General features: G+C 36.0%; 1 protein-coding gene across 1 annotated transcript in view; it reads right to left on the reverse strand.

Annotated features, from left to right (window-relative positions):
* RABGAP1 (RAB GTPase activating protein 1) overlaps positions 1 to 19,572 on the reverse strand; it is a 118,516-nt gene that overhangs the window by 58,488 nt on the left and 40,456 nt on the right. Inside the window, exons 11-13 of the mRNA XM_081151941.1 lie at positions 13,599 to 13,773; positions 9,556 to 9,649; positions 5,015 to 5,165 (exon numbers count right to left, since the gene is read on the reverse strand). Of these exons, the coding sequence (XP_081008067.1) occupies positions 5,015 to 5,165; positions 9,556 to 9,649; positions 13,599 to 13,773 (420 nt within the window). The remainder of the gene's footprint in view (positions 1 to 5,014; positions 5,166 to 9,555; positions 9,650 to 13,598; positions 13,774 to 19,572) is intronic.

Genomic DNA, 19,572 nt, shown 5'->3' on the forward strand with positions numbered 1-19,572 from the left:
TGTCTCTCTCTCTCCCCCTCTCCCTCTCCCTCTCCCTCCCCCTCTCCCCTTCCCTTCCACTCTCTCTGGGAAAAAAAAAAAAAAAAAATCAATGGAAAAAAATATACTCCAGTGAGGATTAACAAAACAAAGAAAACAAAGAAGTGAAACTGTTTTTGCCATGATACTAATGTATACCTGAAAATCAAAAGATGCTAGTATAAAATTAGGAGGACTAATCAAAATATCAAGAGGTATATGGGTAGAGAATTCCTTATGTAACCTTATAGGGGAGTTGAGGGGGTAAAATTAAAGAAAATAATTCTAAGGATTATATGGAAAGTTAAATATGCAAGAAGAGATAAAGAGCCCGGCCAGTGTGGCTTAGTAGCTGAGCATTCACCCATGAACCAGGAGGTCATGGTTCGATTCCCGGTCAGGGCACATGCCCGGGTTGCAGGCTCGATCCCCAATAGGGGGCCTGCAGGAGGCAGCTTATCAATGATTCTCTCTCTCTCTCTCTCCCTCCCTTCCTCTCTGAAATCAATAAAAACATATTTAAAAAAACAGATAAGAAAAATATGAAATAAAAAAGTGAAAAAATATTTGCTTTACCAAATATTTGCAATATAGCTCAAAACCACTTTAACCAAAACAGTAATGGTATAGAAACACACAAACAGATTAATAAACAGAACAATCTAGAAATCAATCCCACTACATATGAGAATTTAAGATATAACAAAGATGGTAGTTCTAGGAAAATAGGAGTGGCACACCTGGTTATCCATCTGGGAGAAAGTCAAATTGGACCACCATCATATGCCATATACAAAAATAAATTCCAGATGAACTAAAGATGTAAAGATATAACACACAATAAAAACCTTGCAAGAAAATCTTGGAAACTACATTTACAAAATCTAAAGATATGAGAGACCTTAATCAAGGCATAATTTTCTACATAAAAACTGGAAAATGTTTGTATTTATGGCATGAAACCATAAATAAAGTCAATAAAAAAATAAAGTTTTAGGAAGATATTTATAATAAAGATACAAAGGATTAATGTACATAATACATAGAGAGTGCTCACAAAATGACATTTATAAAAACTTAATAGAAAAATGTACAAAAAATTTGAGGACGTAATACATGTACATGGAAGAGCAAATCACTAAAATTTACTGATAGTCAGGGAGCTGCTAACTAAAGATACGTGGGCATCACTCACACCCATTGACAGCAAAAATTAAGTACAGTGATAACTGTTTGGAGTATGGATCAACACATACTTTCCTATGTTGCTGGTGGAACTGTGAACTATTACAGCCTTTCTGAGAAGCAAACAGGATATAAGTAAATTAAATATAAAACTTGAATAACCAGTTTAAAAAGTACATTACCCTTTGATCCAGCAATCATACTTCTGAGACTGTTCCATGAAAGTAAAAGATTTCGAACACGTGTAAGGATGTTTAGCAAAACACTATTCAGAAGCTAAAAACTAGAAACAACGTAAATACTTACCAACAGAAGAATGGTTGAATAAGCTATGCTTAAACACAAACAGATAAGCATATAATCACATTTGTTTAAATGAAATTCTGTATGAGTACATATGTGTACAAAGAAATTATTATTTATGTTCAAGGACAGACAGATAAGAAGGGTAATGAAAAAGAGTCAGCTCTGGAGTCCTTCCTCAGTTCAAATCCTGCCTATATAATTTATTCCCTCTCATTTATTTATTAGCCAAGTGACTATGAGCAAATTACTAAGCTTCACTGAATCCATTTCTTCATTTCTAAAACAGAAACAGTAATTAACAACTCACAAGAATTTTCTTAGGATTAATGAGATAATGGATATGAAGTGCTCAGCACAGCACCAGGCACATATTATGGGCTCTAAACTGGGCAGTTGTTATATTTTTCCCCTCTTGAGATGAAAAACCTAAAAAGTTTTCACTTAAAAAAACACCAAAAAACAGGAAGACGAGTACCTCCAAACTCCATTGCTTATAACAATAAGAAATACCTTAAAAAAATATATATACCTATGTCTATTACTGAATGGTCTCTTGTCCCTGGATTACAAAAACCCCATGGCAAAATTCATACATATATCCTTACAAGACAGGCTTAACAATTAAAGTAAGATGAACAAAGGCTTCATCAGTTTTGTTTGCAAGTTAATTTCTTTTGTCCTTCACTCTATAAATCAAGTAACTCTTTTCTCCTCCTTTAAATTTAGTCTTTGAAGAAGGTAGGCCAAAAAACTCTCCAAGGTAATTTTATATGCGAAATTTCAGAACATAAAGCATGTATTTGGCAAAGAACCCAAGTCCAGAATAAATAACTTCTGAAAATTAGTAATATGTATACGTATGTAAATATTATTGTCTATATAGATATATAATAGTATGTACAAATCCTGCTGTCTTGGTCTGTGCTGCTATAACAAAATACCACAGACTAGATGATTTATAAACAGCAGGAATTTATTGCTCACAGTTCTGGAGGCTGCGTTCCTGTGAAGGCCCTCTGGGTTGCAGGCTGCCAACTTCCTGCTGTGTCCTCACATGGTGGAAGGTGGCAAGGGGTCTTTTGGAGCCTCTTTTATAAAGGCGTTAATCCCTATCATGGGGGCTCTGCCCTCATGACCTACTCGCCTCCCAAAGGCCCTACTTCCTAATATCATCACCGTGGAGGTTAGGTTTCAACATATGAATTTTGAGACGAGACATACATTCAGGACATAGAACCTCCTATATGCAAGAATGTTCATAAGCAACTTTCCTCATAATAGTAAAAAATGAGGGGGGGGACCCCACAAACATCTATAATAGCAAAATAGATTTTTTTTTTTAAGTGTGATTTATTGATGCAATGGAATACTTCCAGCAACTTAAAAAAATGAAAACAAACGAAAAAAAGAGCTGTGGTACCCTCCCAAGATGGATGAGCAAAAAAAGCAGTCAGATTCAGACAAGTAGATGCTGCATGCCTATATGATTGCATTTAAAGCAATACCAACTTGCATCAAATAACACTGTAGTGTAAAACAATAAAAAAAGTTTTCACCAATATTATGATGGTTAAATTGTATTTTCTGATCATCTACCAGCAATTTAAATTAACATATATGTCATTAGAGATCTTTTTAGGTTCCAGCCTTGTGCATGATGATAAAAATTTAATGTGATATATGACATTAGCATATATAAAACAATCAAATACATCAGACTTTGTGAATAACTGATGTTTTGCATGTCACGTGACTATCAAGTTCCTATTTAAGTTCACCACTCTCATGGAACCAGAAAAATAGAATATTTCATATCTTTAAAATTATTTGTATGAACAGCCACACCAAAAATATTTAAGAAATAATTTTTGGCCAAACATTTCAAAGGACTTCAAAACTAGAAAAATAGTTACAACTGAGAACTATACATCCAAAATATGACTTTCCAATAAAGAAAAAAAATCAACTAGATGTAATTTTGCTGGCTCTACATGTTACATACCCTCATTCACCATTCACACTACAAGCATAATGCTCTTCCATCCTTTCGGGCCTGGGAAGGAATCCATCTTAAATGGGACGTTCCTGATAAAGACTCTTCTATTCTCCCAGGCTGAATTTATGACTACTTTTAATGGTTCCGACTGTGCTTTTTCAGACTATCATCTGACATTTGTCTGTAATTGCTCTGTGTCTGGCCTCCTAGCTCCAGCATTATGGTTGTAATACAGGCACTCAATAGATGCTGGTTAAACAACTATGTCAACATAATGGAGGGAATCAGAATATTAATTCTTGAAAGGAAAAACATCTATCTAGAAATAAGATGATGAGAAAGAACATTAATATTTTGAGCAAATCAGTATCATTTTCTGGTGTGGAAAGATCCAATTTCATGTTCAAATGCTGTTCTTCCCGTATAAAGTTTTTTAAATAAAAATTTTATAGAGGTATTATTCATCTCTTATAAGGTGTTAATAATTTTTTTTTTTTTTAATTCTCACCGAAGGACATTTTTTCCATCGATTTGGGGGGGAGGGGAGAGAAACAGCGATGTGAGAGAGACACATCAATTGGTGACCTCCTGCACACACCCCAACCGGGGCACAAACCTGCAACCGAGGTACATGCCCTTGACTAGGAATCAAACTCTTGACCCTTTCGGTGCGAGGATCAACACTCTACAACTGAGCTACACCAGCCAGGGAAAGGTGTTAATACATTTTTAAAAAGAAGTCCCACTTTTGTCACACTGAAAAATTCTCATACAATATTGAGAGTTCTGAGAAATTCATTCATAACCCAGGTTTGGGACTTGTATAGCACTGGAGAAACTGCTTCCTAAATATAAACATTTCAAGAATTTGAGGAAAAAACAAAAACTAAAACCAGTAACATGGTTACAAATGCACAAAACATTGCCTAACCCTGCAGAAAATTATTTTTCAAATTCTTGTATGCCTGTACAAGAAACAGTTTTTGTTACTTCACTTGCAAAACCTTGAGGAACACATGAACTTGACAAAGGGATACTACAGAAAATGAGAATTCTTCACTTCAGAGAAATAAGCTAAAAGGAAATCTGGTTTAAGATAACAGAACTGTTCTTCCAATGACAGAAACTAGCAGTAGGCCTTAACTACAAATAGTACATTTCTGTAACACGTGAATAGGATTAAAATAAACAAAAGAACGTTTGTATACAATGCATAGCACAACTGACCTAACTAAAAATGCAATGGAAAGCAATCATGGTAAGAAAGGATCTGGGTACACGGTGGGTAGAGGACATCCTTTGCCCCAGAGGTGAAGTCAAATCAAGGAAGAGAGCCTCTCCTCCTTCATTCCAACACTAGAAATAACTTTGGGCTAGAAGTGTAAGTTCTACTCTTATGTTAGATAAAGGAATTATTTAAAAATTATTGGAAATCAAATAGCCACAATGATCTTTTTGTAACAAACTTCCAAAAGTATTACTGCTGCGGCTGATTTACCACCCCCTTACCTTTGTGATGAGAATTCGGTACTTTTCTACCAGGTGGTCGTTGTTGTGACAACCTGCTAGCAGCTGCCAGACTTCTCCTCGAAGAGCTTCAGGAACACCACTTCTTACTAAGGACGACAACTGCTTTGGTCTCACACTCAAGTTGAGATGCCTAAAAATAAAGCCATAATCCAGAAGTACATAAGAGAAAGATTCTTTAAAGAGTGTTATTTTTATATGAAAACTAAATTAAATGTTACAAAGACTTAATAAAGGTCGCATACTAATAAAGGAAAAAAACATAAAACTATTGAATTAGATGTGGCCAAGATAATTATAAAAGATTGGGTGGAGGAAAGAATTCTGCAGTCAGACTACTTCCTAAGTATCTTTAAATTATTGCTCTACTTAAAAAAAACTGAAAAACAAAACTAGAAACCACAGCTTTATGGTTGTGGCTTATGTAAGATACACAAAGCAAAATTCTCATCAGTGAGCACACAGCCAAAGATAAGGGGTTGGCCCTGTACTTACACGCTCTAAGTTAAAGTAAATATCTGTATTAAGTTAAAATAAATATTTAAAGTAAATATAAAAATGCTTTCAGCAATTTTTATGAAACCTTACTTCAAGTGACTTTTTGAATGACTATGGTAAGACAGTTTTTGCTACACAATAACATCAAAACAAGTTGTTAAAGTCTTTAAGCTTCATCTATCTCATCTATAAAATGGAGGAGATAAACTTATTTTGAAATGCTGGTATCAATATAAAAAGTGCTTTTGCATACAATTTTATTTGATCCTCATAACAAGTATCTGAGGTAGGTGGTAGTATCTCCAGTTTTACAAATGAAGAGAGAAATTCAGGGAAGTCAATTAAATGATTGAGGTAATCCTCAAACTCTAAGACCAATAAATGTTTTATCTGCCATATCGTACCTGCTTTGTGATTTGAAAGCCATCATTACTGAGTCAATAAAGCAGGCTTCTGACACAGAGAAGCTCCTGTGACTATCAGATTTAAGCAGAAGTTACTGATACAAAATGGCCACTATCAAAATATAAAAAGGTCTGAGACTTTTCTCAAAATGTTCTCAGAATTCTAGCAGAATACATTTAAAAATGGTTAGTTCTGTGATGCTAATACCCTAATGCAAGAGCTACAGACAATTCAATACAGTGTTGTCTCTGCTTAGAAAAAAAAAATTATGTAGAAATTGAAGAGCTGGAAGCAGAAAGAACAAAAGTAGTTCTGCTACTAATTCAAGGATTGTACACTATGGCTTGTGGGACAAATCCAGCCAATCACTTGTTTCTATAAATCAACTTTTATTGGAATATCCATTTTTATTTGCTTATGTATTGTCTATGACTGCTTTCCCACTACACCAGCAGAGTTGAGCTGTGATAGAAACTATTCAATCACAAAGCCTAAAATATTTACATCTGGCCCTTTACAGAAAAACATAAATTTAACCTTAGGTTTATTTGCTAACCCTAGCTTAATTTATATTGGTAAAATTTTCAGAATAATTTTATGTCACTGATATCATTAACTTTATCCAACTTAGTATATTATTTTATAGTGAGATTAGTTCTTTCATCCACTAAGAGTTCCATTAAAAATGAACTTGGAGAATTAGAGCTAAAAGGTATGATTACTAACAGTGCTACTAAAATCTAATGTACTCCAGCTGGGTGTGGCTCAGCGGTTGAGCGTCGACCTAGGATCCAGGCGATTGGGGTTCGATTCCCAGGCAGGGCACATGCCCGGGTTGCGGGCTCGATCCCCAGTCGGGGGCATGCAGGAGGCGGCCGATCGATGACTCTCTCATCATTGATGTTTCTATCTCTCTCTCCCTCTCCTTTCCTCTCTCTGAAATCAATAAAGATATATTTTTAAAAAAAATCTAATGTAGAGTTAAAGAAACCAGCTTTGGGGTTGGACTTGAGACTGAAAAATTCTGGGTTTGCCATTTACTAACTACAATTGCTGACTTACTCTCTGAGCCAGTTTCCTCATCTGTAAAAATAAATACTGGTTCATAAGGTTGAGATAGAGCACACAACACAGCACAGAGCCTGGCACATGGTATATTCATTAGTTCTTACTACAATCACTACTACCACAACATCCATTATTTTTAACCTACAATAACTCTGAGTAGCAGTTTTATAGACTTGTATGTTGTAACTGAAGAAAGAGACTCAGAAGAGTTAACTGACTTGCCCAAGACGATACAGCTTGGAAGCAGGACAGGTAGTCTGTGAGGCACTGTCTACTAGGCTATAAAATTCCATAATATTGTGACGCTTCCTATCTATAGAACACATATAATAATGATTTAAAAAAATTAAATGACTTGAGGAGAAACTGTATTTTTGAAGACATGACTGAAACCAGCAAAAACAGTTTTAAATGCCCTGAAGAGTTTAGACAGATGGAAACTCAGTTAATATATTTGAGGGAGCTGAAGAAGGACTTCATTAAATAAGAAAATTAATATACAAAGCTTGATAAGAAAACAAATTCCAAGCAATTGCATAAAAATGTTCATCTAAAAAAATTAGTCTAAATGCTAATTTTTGAAATATGTTACTATGTAACTATTCAAGGCTCAATTACTTTTCTATTTTTGAGCAGAAACCATTTTATACAGATGAGATTCCTGCCAGCAGCAGTCCAAACACTCCAAAGTCACTGAACTGAAAATATAATTGTTACGAGAACATCAGCAGGTTTGTCTCCTGATTACTAAAGGAACAGCAAAAATAAATGAGAACTATTCCCCTGGGTGCTTTTGCAGAGTTCATTTATTAAAACCACTTATGGAAAGACAAACCATGCTTTGGCTCGCATTTTCCTCCAGTACACATTTGACATTTCCCAAGGTAATAGTATTTTCCCCAAAGTGTAAGGCACTGTGAGAGTGCGAGGAGATGATGCCCATCTGTAGTCTTGTCCCTTAAGGGCATGAAGTTTTTTTAAAATGAAGAGACAGGCCCGACCAGCATGGCTCAGCGGTTGAGTATCAACCTATAATCCAGGAGATCACGGTTCAATTCCTGGTCAGGGCACATGCCTGGGTTGCGGGCTCAATCCCCAGTGGGGGGTATGCAGGAGGCAGCCCATCAATGACTCTCTCATCATTGATGTTTCTATTTCTCTCTCTCTGAAATAAAGATATATTTATAAAATGAAATTAAATTAAATGGGGAGACAGTTTTACCAAGAATTGAGTGAAGCGCTAGCTGGTCTGGCTCAGCGGTTAGAGCGTTGACCCGCAGACTGAAGGGTCCTGGGTTTGATTTTGGCGAAGGACATGTACCTCGGTTGCAGGCTGGATCCCTGACCCCAAGGGGCTCCTGCAGGAGGCAACCAATCAATGTGTCTGTCTCACATCGATGTCCCTCTCTCTCTCTCTGTGCCTTCCACTCTCTCTGAAAAACAATGGAAAAAATATCCTAGAGTGAGGACAAAAACAAAAAGGAGAGTGAAAAGCTACAACAGTCAAAATGTCTGAGAAAAATCAAACCCAAAGTAATAGGCCCCTGGGGTACAGCCCTAAAAATCAGAAAGTCTGAAATACAGAAGTGAAGTGATCGCTTTCAAGCTCAGCTTTTGTTCAGCATATTCTGGCATCCGACACAGAGGAAAAAGGAAATGACATAAACGTCTCACCTAACTGACTTCCCTGAGTCTCTGGTTTCATTAATAAATGCCTGAGGTAGTGTCTTCTTCTTGGACAGTGCATAGCAGCGATTTTCAACCTTTTTTATCTCAGGGCACACATAAACTAATTACTAAAATTCTGTGGCACACTAAAAAATATTTTGCTAATCTGACAAAAAATAGGTATAATTTTGATTCATTCACACCAGATGGCTATTGCTGTGTTGGCTGTTGTCATTTTTTTAATTTGACAATCTGAGGGAAAAGAAGTCAGTGCCCCTGAGTAAATAGCCAGGTACTGCATGTTTTACAAATTCTTGCAGTGCACTGCTTGAAAATCGCCGGTCTACAGAACAGTGCTTCTTAACATTGTCGTCAAGCTATCTCTCAAGTTGATGAGAAGTTCCTAAATTTTTAAGTGTTAGTTGGAAAAGTAATTGGTAGAGCAGTTAACATATATGTTTATAACATTCTGCTCTGTCACGTTAGGTATGTAACACAGGTCAGGAAAAATCCCACCTGGGGTCTCATCTGCGGCTCTAAGCGCTGTAAGAGTATCCTCTACGCTTCAACACTTCCCTGGGTCCTGTGCACTGACTATTGTGTTATCTTAACCAGTCAGTGATCCCTAACCTCTTCAATATAAAGGACCTCTGTCCTTACTCATTCTCACTATGGACTCCATGTCTGAGGAAATGTTTTCTGCTGCAATGAGAATTTATTAGGTTTCCAATATTCTGAATGCTGATTTCAGATCTTCGCTACTACCCTCAAAAACCTCTAAAAACAGATTCTAGAACGTGAACCTCATACTTAGGTTTCTATGATTGGTTTCAAAATTGAATATAATAGAATTGCAGATGAAAAGGAGAACTATTCTAACTTACCATTTTGACAGCAGTTCTCCCCATGTTTCAAGAATTTTTTCTGCACATTCTTTGGATACATCACCAGATCCACTCAAGAGGGGTTCATCATTATCTTTAATAAACAAAACACACACAAAAAGATAACAGAGGTGGCTATGCTAGCTGGAAGAATGACATGGAAACGGAAAAGTCAAATTTGAAAGATTTTACTGGAAGCATAAAGGCGTAACTTCTCTTTTAGTATACAGGTATAAACACAAAGAAAATAAAAATGGTCCTAGAAGGAATGTTGTAATCACTCCCATTCTCTTTTGCTTTTCATATAGGACCATATTATGTCAACTGCAGAAAAGAGCCATTTAATTATAAAATAATAGGACTCAAAATATGGTATGGTCTCTTTCCTTTTCCAAAGCAAACCGCTTTATGCATGAAAAGGTATAGCAATCTTATTTACAGCAGTTAAAAAATTACAAACCACCTAAGTGTCCAACAATAGGAGAGTAGAGTTACTGAATACATTATGATACATTTACAACGTAACTGCATGTTGACATTTGTTTACATAATGATATGGCAAAATATGACACAAAATAAAAACATCAAGAGCTAAAGCTTCGTGGCTGGTGTGGCTCAGTTGGTTATAGCACTGTCCCATGAACCATAAGGTGGAAGATTCAATTCCTGATCAGGGCACTTGCCTAGTTGCAGGTTCGGGGCATGTGCAGTAGATAACCGATTGATGTATCTCTCCCATTGATGTTTCTCTCTCTCTCTCTTTCTCTCTCATTGATGTTTCTCTCTCTTCTTCTGTCTAAAATGAACATTTTAAAAAAAGAGCTAAAGCATCCTTATGCTCTAATCTGTCAAAAAATAGAAAATAGTCTGGAATGACCTATGCCAAGATATTAATAATTACTGCCTCTGAATGATGGAGTTATATTTTTTCTCTCTCCTTTGTTTTCATGAACTTCTAAATTTTCTACAACAGCATACATTAATGTATAATAAAAAACACAAAACTATGAAAAAGGACCAAAATGAATCATTTCAAATTTAATTCAAGTAATTAGGAAAAGTAAATTCAAACACAAATTTAAAGATTTTAAGATATGAAGACAGTGAAAAAAGTGACACCAATAAAGGCATGTGAGAGGCACTGAAAAGTGTAATGAACTTGGGGGGAAAATAAGGACTCAGTACATAATCAATCCTCTTCTGTTGGACACTTGGGGAGTTTTCAACTTTTTGCTACAAATAGAATCAAGATGAACATATCTCGTTGTTTTCACTGGGTATATGCCCAGAAGTGGACTTCCTGGGTTTAAAAAAATGCATACTTTTAAGGATTTTGAAGCTTACTGACAAAATGCCTTTCAAAATGGTTTTACCAATTTATATTTCCACTGGTTGGGTACAACAGTACTTGTTTTCATATGTCCTCACCAATGTTGTTTCTAGATTTTCTGGTTTAATTTGCCTAAACAAAGCTTTACACGCCTGATAATTACATTATAAACTTATTTTTAAAGACTCAGAAATCCATAATACTTATTATTAAACTTTCTTGCATTTGCCTTGGGCAGCATAGTCAGTTCTGATGGTGAGACAGGGAAGAGGTCACACTGAATGAGAGACATCTTCTGCAGATGGATGAATAAGGAAAAGAAAAGGCTCGAGGGCACCAAGAAAACCTGTACTTTATTATTTTCCCAGAATTGGCCCTAGTTTCTAATGCCTCAACTAATTCTCTACTCACTAAAATGTCAATATGAGACAACTCTTTGGGGGAAGGCAGCTACAGAAATGTACTAAAATTTACAAGGGATGACAATGCCTTCAAAGAGATTAGACCTATCTTACAAAATTCTCTCTTATTGTTTTGGATGCTTTCAACAAATCTAGATGGTAGTAGTTTGAAATCTGTGTTTAGAATTCCATGCACCTAAGAGTGGGGAGTGAGCAGGTAGTCTCAGTGTCAGATGTTTCTGAACCCCCCCCCCCAAATGAACTATGGATAAGGAGCTTCTCTAGAGGGTTATAGCCATTTCTTTCCAGGGAGCTAACAGATCACAATAGGACTGTTTCCCTGGTTTGTACACTGTGCTAGCGAGAATTAAAAGATGGCATGGCTACAATCTTTGTCAGGCTGGGTCAGCACGGTATTACACACTAGGTTAGGAACTGTTCTACACTAGAGGAACACTGTGGGGCTAGAGAGGACACACTCTCTTCCTTCACAGAGCCTGTGCTCTAGTGATCCCTGATCTGCCATGGTGCCATGAGTCCTGTCCCTCCCTAGCTAATTGCCAGTAAAGGAATTCTGAACCCCCTCAATTATATTTAAAAATCTATGCCTGCTATAAACTAGAACCAGATGTCAGTCCTAATGCTGTCATTTACCATTTAGCTGGGCCCAAATTTCTTTGTAACTGGCACATATTCTTTAAAATCTCTAGTATGGAGACTTGAGCATTCTCTGGTTTCATTACAGTGTCTTTCTCAATTTTTTGGTGTTTTTTGTTTTTATTGCTGAGCTTAAGTAGAGGAGAGTTCCGTAAACTTTCACTTGCTTTGCCATCTTAAGCAGTGATGACCCAGAGGGGAAATTGCAAGTCTCGAGACCACCAGTTTATACAGTAGACAATCTCAAACAGCACGAGCAAGTCCACCTTTCCCAACTGTAAAACATGAGTTGAACTGGCTCTGCAAGAAAACTCTAAATTGTATCTGTGACTTCTCTGAAAACAATACACATGCTTTCTTTACACTTCAAAATGCTTTATGCGAACTAAAGGCACAGAAATGATGACAGACTAGAGTTCAGACCGTTAATTCACAGACCAGAATCTAATCCCTCCTGCTATTTCTAGCTGGCCGACTCCAGGCAAACATGCTTTTCTGAGGTCACATTTCCTTAAGTTCAAAGTAAGGATAATAATGAATCTTATTTTTCAGGTTTTTTGGTGAGGATTATATAAACATAGTATTATTTTATTTTATAAACAAAGTACCTGTATACCACATATTAAGCATCTAGTAATTGGTGGCCATTAATATTACTCATAAATGATCCCAAGTTGGTTAGTCAAAGGGAAAGTGGAAATTACAGAGAACGGGAGGTGGAAAGTCAGAGCATGCTCTAAACTTGAAAAAAGTCCATACAATCATGAATTTTTTTCCCATTTAACCAATCAACCATTCCTGCCACCTCTGTACCACTGTTAATGCACTTTCTTAGCCAGGGATGCCCAAACCAGCCCAGATATTCCTGCTGAACTCTCCTTGCACTTTCCAAGTCCCAGCACAAAAACTACTCTTCATACGACCCACACCTTTCACATTCCCCAGTGAAAAATGGACTCGCCTCTGTTTCCAGAACACTTCCAACTTCCTGTGAACATGCTGTAGACACATGCTCCATATGACCTTCTATTGTAATCAGCTTTACCCCCCACCACCAAAATAAAGCCCTGGTACAAAATTACAAATTATAAAATGCCTCCCAAACTTTCACGTTTCCTGCGCTCCTTCTGTCCTTTTCCTTCTATGTAGTATCTACCAGACTGATAGATTAGTTCACAGATATAACCATAAAAAAGGGAAAACCCAACTGGCTGATTCCTAATGTTTATTAGTGTAAAACCCAAAAAGGTATAAATATCAATTTGTATCTTTAAATATATGTATTTTGTAGTAGGGTCATATGTGGAAGCCACTTCTGGCAAGTGGACTTGTTCCTGTAAAATGAATCTGATGAGATGAAAGCATTCACGTGTAATGTGTAAAATCTATTCTAAAAATGTGCTAACACACCAAGCTAGAGCTGGACTGACTCTTTAAAAAAGGACTAATCATAGGTCCCATTCTGTCCGGCTTGATTACAATGATCTTAAAGATGGCCCTAATCATTTTCGGATCTCCCAGTGCCTTCTGCGTATAGTATACTCTTGTAAGCAATTTATTGAAAGAATTCCAAATGCTATGCCATACCAGCAAGCCCACGAGGAAATTAAGCCCCCCACCCCAAAACAGAGCTGAAAGCTCTCCCCACAACTTACCTTCCTCCTCCTCATCCTCCGGAGGAGATGGTATCATGGAGCTCTGAGACCCAGACTGTGGCAGGCGAACTAAGGGACTGGCTGGGGTCTTCCTCCTTTCTCTTTCTGATTCACTTTCCAGGCATACAACTTCGTATAAAGTGTCAGTGTTGCTCTTTCTCTCCTTCTGTTTTATCTTAAAGATAAAAAAAAAATATTCTTTTATTAAGTGGTAAAATCCTTTATTTTTAATTGAGCATTTCTTCTGACTTCATACAGGATGTGAGAATGAAAAAATTATTACTTCAAATAGCTACACTAAACATAAACTTTTCTAAATAGAAAAACATGTGTTTAGATTTTAAAACCCTTAGGAAAATAGGGTGTTTATTGAATAGGACTCTAGTTCTGCAGTTTTATTTATTGTCTTAAGACTGTATCATCAAACACCCAACTAACATTTAGTAAGTGTGAACTTACTAAAAAGTTAACCCTTTGGTGGCTTGCAAGTTACTTTAAGGTGTCCTTCAAGGTTTCCCTTATAAAACTCTACATGAAAAAATGTTTTAAAATATTCTAAACCATAAAGTTTAGTACTAAGAAAGTCTTCTTATTTCCATGTTTTTTATGCCACTCCTTCAGCTTAAAACAGTGTAGGAAACTTTTCTTCAATTGAAAGCTACAACTGGGGATGGAAGAAGAGATGAGTGGTAGAAAAGAGATGAATAAAATCCACAAAAATTTTGGTAACTAAAATTGGTTTGTATTTTGGTTTTACTTTGAGGTAAACATATAACAATTTAAATAAACCTAAATTAAAAATTAAGAACAGGGAATATAAAACTTTACCAGTAAATATTTAAATATATTAACATTCCATATTACAGTCAGTTTAGGGAGCTGGAAGGGGGGAAAAAGTGAAATACAGGGCAGTAGGACAAGTAAGAAGTGTAGGAAAAGATAGAGATAACCAGAGAGGTGGCTACACCAAAGAGAAAGACATATACGTGTAAAGTAAAAATACGGAGGGGGTGGAGGACAAGGCAAGAAGTTCATTAGGTGCAGAAAATACCAGGCAGGGCAGATTTTATCATCTCAATGATCATTTGGGTTCTTAAGAAAAATTATCCCAGTCCTGGAAGGCCATGATAATGGCAACATACCCTTTCAATATCATCCTGAGCAATGTTTAATACAGGAGTCGGTTAACTTTTGTGTAAAGGGCCAAATAGTAAATATTTTAGGCTACGTGGGCCCGTAGTCTCTGCCACAACTAGCCAACTCTGCTATTACGGTGCAAAAGCAGCCAAAGAAGGTGAGTGTGGCTGTGTTCTGAAAAAACTTTATAAAAACAAGGACCAAGCCAGATTTGACCCATAAACTGTAGTTTAGACTTTGTTTTAACGTGTCCAACCAATTTTGACTTAGCTACTTACTATTAAGGACCCAGACTCTGTGAAGTTACATATTAACCTTCAGATTTGTGTCCAGTAGATATGCAAGTGATTTCTGTCCAACAGAAAGATAACCCAAAGGTTATCTACAGGATATTAACCAGCTTTCTTTCTAACTTTGCAATCTTTTCCAAATATTCTTTTTTTAAAGGAAGGACTATATAAACCCAAGTTCCTTAAAACTTAGAACCAGTTTTATCCCCTTACTGGTTCCCTCATTAGTTAATAAACTGAATTAAAATCTTTGACACATGTTCAATCTAAATTTGGAATGATTTTTAACTTTTTATCTATTATACTTTGATAGGAAACAGGAGTTGCTTTTATTGTTATAAATACTCTGCAACATTAGTTAATTGCTATCTGAGACAGCTGAAAGGTCATTAATAGCTCTTTACCTTTAAAAAATTTTCTTAGAAACAAACTATATAAATGTGATAACCACTGCAGTTCACTTAGAAGTGACTAGAGCAACACTGCCTTTTGAAGTCAGATAACAGAGAGTCAAGAACTGAACCCCCATTGTAAGTGAAGTGCTTCAACTATTAAAAATGTTGTTTACTGTTAAAGCAGGGTGACAGTACATGGGGGTTCATTACACTATTGTTCTGATTTTTGTGATTTAATTTTCTGAAATAAAAAAGGTAGATTTAAATAAATGGAAAGACATTACTTGTTCTTAGATAAAATGCTTAGTTGGTCTTTTATTCACCTTATGTTACTATTGAAAAATCTAGTCTTTAAGCCATTTTCTTCCTCTTTTAGTAAATGATATCTGAAAATTTAAATCTAAGAAAGCAATCTTTTTCCCCCTAATGTTTCTTCTCTAATATGATACCATCTTAATACAACAATCCCCAAAGTTGGAAAGGCTTCCAGGCTAAAAAAGAATTACTGAGTCATCAGATAAATTTAGTAAAAGAAAAAAGATTCAATTTTTAAACAAGTATTTTTAAAGACACTTCTATGATTGTTTTCCCATATGGGAACTGCACAGTGGTTAATAATTTAAATTATGCTTAATTTGATTTAAGTAAATACTAAAAATACTCTTAGAGAAAGACAAAAGGAACATGTTTCTATGGAAACAACACTGACTGAGACTCTTAGAAAGCTTAGGTATTTATTTATCTTTTGCACACCACATCCCAAAAAATCTACTATTTTACATCTTTGGATCTATAAAAGAAAAATACTACCTTCATTGGAACACTAAGAAAATTACCTAAGACAGAAAAAGTGGAAGTAGCTAGAAGAGTGATAACTACAATAGGGCTTCAATTAATGGTAGCTCCTATTTCTTTTTCTAAGAGAATTTTAAATTTTATTTACTTATTTTTCAAATGGAAACATCTTTTTAAAAAATTAATGATTTTAGAGAGAGGAAGAGAGAGATCGAGAGATCGATTTGTTGTTCCACCTATTTATGCATTCAGTGGTTGATTTATATGTGCTGACCCAGGATTGAACCCGCAACCTTGGCGTATTGGGACAATGCTCTAACTAACTGAGCTACATGGCTAGGACTAAATTTTATGTTTCAATTATAGTTTACATTCAATATTATTTTGTATAGTTTCATGTGTACAGCATAGTAGTTAGACAATCATATACTTTACAAAGTTCTCCATATATTTCCAGTACTTACCTGGCACCATACATAGTTATCAAAATATTACTGACTATATTCCCTATGCTGTACTATTTTTTTACTACCAATTTTAACTTAATTCCTTCACCTATTTCACCTAGTTCCCCAAAACCCCTCCCCTCTGGCAACCACTGGTCCACACTTTGTCTACGAGTCTGTTTCAATTGTTTGTTCCTTTCTGTTCTTTAGATTCCACATATAAGTGAAATCCCATGGCATTTGTCTTTCTCTGACTTATTTTACTTAACATAACATCTTCTAGGTCCATCCATCTGTGGCAAATGGTAAGATGGCATTCTTTTTTATGGTAATAGTCCATTGTATATATGCACCACCACTTTTTTTATCCACTTATGTGTATGATGGGCACTTGAGTTGCTTCCATATCTTGGCTATTGTAAATAACACTTCAATAAACATAGGGGTGCATATATTCTTTCGAATTAGTGTTTCGGGTTTCTTGGGATATATACCCAGAAGTGGAATTGCTAGGTCATAAGGCAGGTTCCATTTTTAATTTTCTGAGGATCCTCCATACTGTTGCTATTACTTTCTAATGCCATGAATGTAAAAGAGGAAATAAACTTGTTTACTGTTACAACGGATGCGATTAACAGTGTTCTACTTGCTCTAAGATAGCAAAAAGTTGTTCAGATTCTTCTCTCTCCCCGCTTTCCCACTCTTTACCCCTCACACAAGTGCCTGTCCCCCTGCCCCCCAGTAGGACTTACATGAATAAGGAGAAGAGTTAAAGATTATTCTCAGGAATCCCTGCCCTCCTCCCAGCTTCCATATATAAATTTCTTATTTTTAGCAAAGAAAATACAACTCATCCTATGCTTAGCTTGTAACTGTCACTGAGAGTCTACAGAATAGCCTATCAGGCTTTGTCCCAGGTATACATATTTTTTGAGCTAGTTTACCTTGCCAAATCATATGCTAGACTAATTAGCTTATTCTAGACTGAACCACAAAAGTAATATTCCTGTAAACCCATGTAATATAAATCCAAGGCTGTGTAACATAAGATCTCAAGGGAAAAGCAAGATCAAGGGAATCTTATTTATGCTAAGATTAAAGAGACAGAACTCTTAATATTCTTTTTAATTAAAGAAAATCTCTTTTATACAAATTCATGTTAAAAATATTACACAACTAATTTCTCTTTATCATCTATCACTCTAGAAACTATTAAGAATTATTCTCACTCATGCCCTAAACTTCTAAATGATGCTTATAAATTGGCTTTCTTTCTGAAGCACTTTTCTCCTGGGGCTGACCCTTTAAGTAATCAATGCTATTCTGATTTCAGGACTTAAGTGTTTTATAGTCTTCCTTTGCCCCCACTGAAATGCCACAGTCCCTCTCAGTAATAATAGCTGAAATGTATGAAGAACATACTATGTGCCAGAAACTATTCCCACGGTGTTGCATAGTTTCTCACTTCATGTCACAATAAAACCATGAGGGAGATTCTATCACTGCCATTTTATAGTAAACTGAGGCTCAGAGAGTTGAAGGAACCTACTCAAAGTCATGAAGGCAATCAATGGTAAGATCTGTACTCTGACTTCAAAGCCAGGTTCTAGATGATAACCCTATGCTAATCCTCTGCTCCTCCCCCAGTAAAGAGGTGGGAGAACAGTAATGGAATTCAGGATGACTCTGTTTCTTGAGACAACATTGAAAATAAATCTCTATTCCTGTTGTACTTGTAACTGTTTTCTAACTATAAACAAAAGGGCTAACATGAGTACACTGGAACCAAAATATTTATTCCTATAGAAAAGTACATTCAACTAAATCCACATACAACACTATAATTCTGTAAATTTTGTGTAAATAAAATCAATTCAACAAATATTTGTTGAGAACTATGTTCTAGATGCTTGGGATAAATCAGTGAACAAGACAGATTAGGAATATTGTCTTAGTAGAGGTTTCTAATATGGAAAGCAGATAAAATAAAAATAAGTATATTATGTAGTACATGGAAGGTAAAAGCCTTGTAAAAAAATTTTAAATGTTTCATTTGCAGGGGAGGGGGTCGGCAGTACCAGTGGAAGGGCAGGCAAAATGCAGTGTTAAATGGGGTAGTTATGTGATGCTAATAACTAAATCTGGGCAAAGACTTGAAGAGGATGAGGGTTTGAAGGAGGTGAAAACAGCAAGTGGAATCCAGGGAAAGAGTATTCTAGGCAGAAAAACAGTTAATAGTAAAGACCCTAAGAGCATGGTTAGAGCAGAGGAAACACTAAAGAATAGAAAGAGAGAAACTAGTTTATCATGCAACAGGCAGCAGATCAGGTAGGATTTTTATAAGCCACTGTAAGGGCTTTGGCTTTTAAGTAGTAAAATAGGGTTACAAGGTTTTAAGCAGAAAATTGATGTGATCTGAGAAAATTGATGTGATCTGACCTTGGGCTGCTATGTTGAAAATATATCAAGAAAGGACAAAAATAGCCCTGAGCGGGGAGCTCAGTGGTTGGAGCATCATCTGGTACACCAAAAAGTTTCAGGTTCGATTCCCAGTCAGGGCATATCCAGGAGGCACCTGACTGATGTTTCTCTCACATTGATATTTCTCTCTCTCTCTCAAATCAATTGTGAACACAGACAATAGTGCAGTGACGGCCCATGGGAGCGGTGGAAGCAGGTGGAGGGGGTCAATGAGGGAAAAGGGGGACATCTGTAATACTTTCCAAAATAAAGATTTTTTAAAAAGCTAAAATAAATTAAAACAAACATATCCTTGGGTGAGGATTAAAGAAAAAAGAAAGAACAAAACAGAAGCAAGGAGATGAGTGAAAAGGCTACTGCAATACTCAAAGGAAAACAACGATTTAGACCAGGTTAACATGATCTAGGTGGTAAGTACCAGTGGAAGGGT

The sequence above is a fragment of the Miniopterus schreibersii genome, assembly GCF_964146895.1.
Source record: "Miniopterus schreibersii genome assembly, chromosome: 11".
NCBI lineage: Eukaryota > Metazoa > Chordata > Mammalia > Chiroptera > Miniopteridae > Miniopterus > Miniopterus schreibersii.